Source organism: Arachis ipaensis, chromosome B02, assembly GCF_000816755.2.
Source record: "Arachis ipaensis cultivar K30076 chromosome B02, Araip1.1, whole genome shotgun sequence".
Taxonomy (NCBI): domain Eukaryota; kingdom Viridiplantae; phylum Streptophyta; class Magnoliopsida; order Fabales; family Fabaceae; genus Arachis; species Arachis ipaensis.
Genome location: NC_029786.2, coordinates 81,952,358 through 81,958,039, shown reverse-complemented (window position 1 = coordinate 81,958,039; position 5,682 = coordinate 81,952,358). Strand labels below are relative to the sequence as shown.

General features: G+C 31.0%; 2 protein-coding genes across 3 annotated transcripts in view; both read right to left on the bottom strand.

Moving 5' to 3' along the window:
• The window catches only part of LOC107625538, a 36,150-nt gene extending 34,600 nt beyond the window's left edge, over positions 1-1,550 (bottom strand). Inside the window, exon 1 of one of the 2 annotated variants that reach the window (XM_021116037.1) lies at positions 207-1,550. The gene's annotated coding sequence lies outside the window, so the exon portion shown is untranslated. The remainder of the gene's footprint in view (positions 1-206) is intronic. The other variant, XM_016328190.2, reaches the window with a different exon arrangement.
• LOC107625537 (vesicle-associated membrane protein 722) overlaps positions 1,767-5,682 on the bottom strand; it is a gene marked incomplete at its 5' end in the record, with an annotated part of 4,234 nt that continues 318 nt past the window's right edge. Inside the window, 4 exon segments of the mRNA XM_016328189.2 lie at positions 1,767-2,215; positions 2,953-3,015; positions 3,918-4,038; positions 4,134-4,275. Coding sequence (XP_016183675.1) covers positions 2,072-2,215; positions 2,953-3,015; positions 3,918-4,038; positions 4,134-4,275 — 470 coding nt within the window. The 3' untranslated portion in view covers positions 1,767-2,071.

Below are 5,682 nucleotides of genomic sequence, written 5' to 3'. Positions count from 1 at the left end.
ATCATATATGGTTGCTCTCTCAATTTATTTTTATTTATATATTTATGTTTAGAAATGAGATTCTTAATATATGAATAGAGAAAAAGCCAAATAAATGTGAGAATTATGAGGAAAAAATGGAAATATAATAATATAATAATATTACAATGGAACTATCATCAGACAAATCAAAATATATATATCTAATTAAAAGATTTCAGAAATACCTGATTATAGAAGAAACAAGAAGACTAGCACTTCAAATGGAGTGAATACTTTTGCTGCAAATTGATGATGACCACAAAATATGAAACTAGATCTTTTCTTTTCTCTCTTTTTTTTTTTGGGTGTGTGTGAAGTATTGAAGTTAAAATAGTTAGGGTTGATTAATATTAATATGCACACAAGAATATGAAAGCAAAGAAGACTCGAAGATGATTCGAAGTTTCAAGCCAAAAGGAAAAGAACGCTGAAATTCTCTGTCCGATCCAAAAGATAATAAGAAAAATCTGCAAGATATTTTTTTCTTTTCTTTTTTTTTCGGATTTGAGCTTGTTCAAGATGTAAAATCAAGAAAAAATTGATGATAAACAATAATAAGTGGAGCAGAAACAAGTAACTTTTTTTTTTTTTTTGAGATTTGAGCTTGTAGAAGATGAAAAAGAGTTTGTCAAGAAAAAGACTATGATAAACAGTAATAATTAAGAAGTGGAGCAGAAACAATTAACTTTTCTCCCAGAAACAAGTAAATTAGGGGAAATGTATATAGACTGAAGTTTAAAATCGAAAGAACAAAAATCAGCAGCAAATAGATTTTTTTTTCTTTTTTTTTTTGGTTACAGAACACAAAAAACAGGAAATAGATTTTAGTCTAAATAAAAACAAGATTTTCTGTTTTTTTTTTTTCTTTTCCGGATGTATAAACTGAAAAATGACACACTGAATTTGCAAGACAAATTTTACGGAAAACAAATAATAAGTGAACAGAATTACATAAACAAGGAACTTAGAAGGAACTAGAGACTGACAAGAAAAACAATCAGCGAAACAGTTTTTCTTTTGGATTCAACTTTTAAAGATGCAGATGAGAGTGGGTTTCAGGAATTTTTTTTGCAAGAAATTGGAGTGTGCATAAATCATAAATGTTCATCACATGGCGAAGGAAACCTGTTTTAATAGTCTGGATTAAATGATTGATAACTAAGATTCGAATAAATTATTAACGTGAAGTTTAGTTAATCCTTTATCCTTTACTCTTATTTACTTTATTCCTTTTTTCTTTAATCCTTTTTCCTTTACTATTATTTCCTTCAATCGCACTTCAACAGCTGCACCTGCATCTATAGATTTAACAACGATGAAAATATATTCCAGCCACGTCATCTCAGTCTGAATTTCTTATGAAGTAGTAACTGACATTTTAGCCTTAGATGTTTAAGATTTGTTTCATTATTATTTCGACAAGAGATTGAGAAATTGAAACTGGATCTTAATCATGCGCGCAATAGTTGGCGAGCACTAACAGTAAGAGTATATGAACATGAGTAACAGTAATAAAAAATGTTTTTTTTTTGGTGACTAATAAAAAATGTTTAATATACACTAAAAATTAACCACCAAATCAACTATTAATATAAAATATATATTAAAATATAAAATATATATTAAAAATAAATTAAACTATCTATTTATTTATCCATTAATATATCTTGGTGGATGATTTTTTAGTGTGCATATAGTATTTAAAAAAATATATATTTGTCATACACAATGGGAGTACCGATTAATTCTTCATAAAACCAAACTCAAGAATCACAATACTATTACCAAAGCTATACAATACAATAGATGAAACAATCCAGAGTTTATGAGAAGCAAAAGAAATGAAAAGCAACTATAATGTGTACCTTGTCACATTATTTCTCCCTTCCTCTCTTTGCACCATTTTCCTTCTACCATTTTGTTTTATTATTCACAAAACCGATTAATGTTCTAATAATCATACATATATGTTAACAAACATATTAGACTACCAAAAAGAAATTAAAAAAAAAAATCCATGTAGTGACGATCCCAAATGAGTGAAAACACTTCAACAATTGAAGCCGTGGCAAACAGAAAGAACAATTATGAGAATCAAGGCAATTATGATGGCAAGAACTATTAGTTTTATCTTCATGTTCTGATACCACATCTTTCTCCTCAACTGGGTTCCCTGCTGCCTGAAATCTTGTGCCTGAAAAGCCATTCCCAATTACAGCCGTTACACCAAAAATAAGCTTGTGCAAGGCACTATTCGAATCCCGATTTAATGAAAATGGAGATTGGATGTTGTGAAGAAAGAAAGAAATCGCTACTAACCGTAAACACTATTATCTTAGTTGTATTACTCAAACACTTGAACTTGGTTTTATCAAGAATTGAATTAAAGGTTCAATTTGGCCTCCAAATTGAGTAATTAATTTTAGTCCTTGAAAACTTCAAATTATATATTTAATCCTTGAAGTTACATTCTCTGTATCATCATTTTAGTACCATGTAACTCAATCATTAGTCAACCATCATCATTCTAATAATGTATCATGTTAATCAACAAGTCAACATCAACATCCACCACATGGTGTTGACTCTGATGCCACATGGCATGCCATGCCACACAATCATCAATCAAAATCACCTGGCATACTAACATAGTGACATGTCTCTTGATGTAACACGACTCAACACAAATGACACATGCCTAAAAACTGATCGATCAAGAGCTAAATTAATTAAATGACCAATGGGGTGTAACTTAAATTTAAAGACTAAATAGTTAATTTTAAAATTTCAGTGACTAAAGTGAATTACACTAGCAATTTCAGACTACTACCGTGGTTTGACATAAATGAACATGAATTTGAAAATTCCATATTATGATCAACAACAAGCTACTTGAATTAATGGAAATAATAAAAGCATCTAAATTCTAACCTGATAGTGAAGGTTCTCAGTTTTATCCACCAAAACTTCAATCTTCTCTCCTCGATCAAGAACCTGCATACAGCACACACAAAAATAATTAGCAGGCAGAATTGAAATAACCTTGCAAAGAAAGACTGGGGAGAACTAAAGGGAGCATTTGGTTTGCATTTTTGTTTTCTATTTTCTTTTCAGTATTCTGTTTTCAGGATTTTGTGAAGGAAAAAGGGAAAACAGAAGGTGAAAATAGAAAACATGGTTTTATCGTTTTTACTGTTTTTTCTTTTTTCTTCATAAAATCCTAAAAATAGAAAACACCGAGAATGAAAACAAAATAAAGACACAAACCAAATGCATCCTATGATGTTAGAAAGAAAATTTTGGTGATAATTCCTACACACATTTGTCACATTTCTTGACATTTAAAAATAAGAAGAAACAAGAAGTTTAGATGTTAAAATGAAAATAAAGGAGATATTCCCTACATTCTACCCATCACAAAGACCATTCTATGGAAAATATAGTAAGTCACAATTTGTCACAAACCTTCCAACAATCAATTCCTCAACCAAAAAATCATTATCTGCTATAATTTTATTTAGAGTTAAAGCCCAAATTGGTCCTCCAAAGTGTTATGAGGACATCATTAATAAAATTATGATATCAATTGGTACTCAAAAGAGGTGTTAGGACATTAATTTAATGAGATCAATCTAGTTCTAGGGGGACTAAAACCCATTTCAAATTAGTCCAAACTTTGACAACTTTTTCGACTAACTTGACGCAAAGTTTAATCTTTGAAGAATTTAATATATATAACAAATCTTTTGATGACCAACTTGATGTGAGGACCAAATTTATGTCTTACAAGTTACAACTCTTTCATGACATTACTTGTAAATTGATAACTGAAGTAGCGAACACTTCAAAGGACTGCAACAGAATGCAACATTTTCCAGAAATATGAAGTGTTGTACCTTCTCAATGTTTTCCATCATAATTCCTTTTACTTCAGAAACCTGATCTTTCACTTTTGCAAGTTTGCTAACCTCTTCCGGATGCTCCACACAGTACTGCATATGCTCCTTCAGCTTTGAGCTGAAGCATATACAAAACAGAAACTTCATACTAGTGAAATTCACAGGAGAGAGGAAAATTTATTTATATAGAAGATTAGATTAAACAAAAAGTACCCAAATTCTCTGTTAAGACTTTTAGCAGCTGCTGTCGCAGCTTTTCCTCCACCGAATCTTTTAGTAAAATCCTCCTTGATGCGTTCAAGAAAGGCCATTGGAATCTGTCTACCAACAGATTCCACTGCCACTACACAGTAAGCTACAGAAACAGATCATGTTGGTCAAATTATGGAACAATTTCAACAAAACATGCATGAATTGATATAAAAATAGGGTAAATGTCAGAGCTGGGGCACAAGAAGCAATTTCGGCAAGTAAGGATCATTGCACAATATCTTTGTAAAAACTCAAGATTTCATTTGATATATACATCAGGACCAATACTTCTTAATAGGTCATAAGAATATGATAAGAACATGCCATTCAATGAAATTGCTACAAAATAGGCAAGTTTATTATGAAAACATCCCACATACAATTTTATAAACCATGCATGAAACTAAACAAATAATTTGAGGGGTAAGCAATAACATTTCTGCCTAAAATTACTGCAAATTGATACAATGAAATAAGTGGTCTTCACAATTGGATTGTTTTTCTTCAGGGCCCAAAATCAGAGTGCTTGATGGCCCAAAAAGGGATAGTTTCCTCCTACTTAGCTAATTAAGATGCTTACTCCCACAAAAAGTGAAGAATGATCATGGAACTACAACATGCAATGCTATCCGCATATGACATATCTTATTCTTATTAAAATAATACCACATTGATAAAATGGTTTTTCCCATTTTGTCTTCTAAAAATTATGTGACCTATTAATAAGTATAACAATACCAGCTTCCCTGTTACATTAAAAAAACTTTCAAAATGTCTTAATTAGAGTAAGCAGAAGTAAAACTCGGCCTCTAGCCCTCTACCCATAGTTATCAATAGAATAAATGCAAAAGTAGACTATAAACTTCCCCACATATTGAAGCAGCTCACAGAAGCAACCACATCTAGTTCACCATAAATGCCACAGAATTATTAATACTTGAAAATGATCATCCAAATAGATCATCTTGAATCGGCTCATAATAAAGACAAGAAATCACAATCCCTATGTTATTCCCATGATCACATCACTACAGGGTTGCATGCAGGCGAACAACTACCTAGTTCCGATGTAAACAGATCATCTTCATTGTTGACCAATAACTTTGAAGTCTAATCTTAATAAGGCATTATGTACAATAGCAACAAAAGCTCTGTCCAATGAATTTCTTTTATATGCAAAAAAATTTCATAGACAAGGAGGTTTTTCAAAACAAAAGTTCATTCTTTGTCACCAGTTTCGGACCCTATTAATGAAATTAATCCAACTTAAGTCTTGAACTCAAGACCAGAAAGGATATGAGTTTGACTACGACTCAATCAACTCAGTATTAGTTTTCATCACAAAATTAGATAATGATCATACAATTTTTTAATAAATAAAACATAAAGAAGACAATTTTCTAAGATCAAGTTCAACTTCAACCTTAAATCCATAGAAAATAAAAAACTCAACAACCCAGTTCCGCCTCCAAGGGTCAAAGCTTCATCCTTTCACGGTTTAAATTCCGAA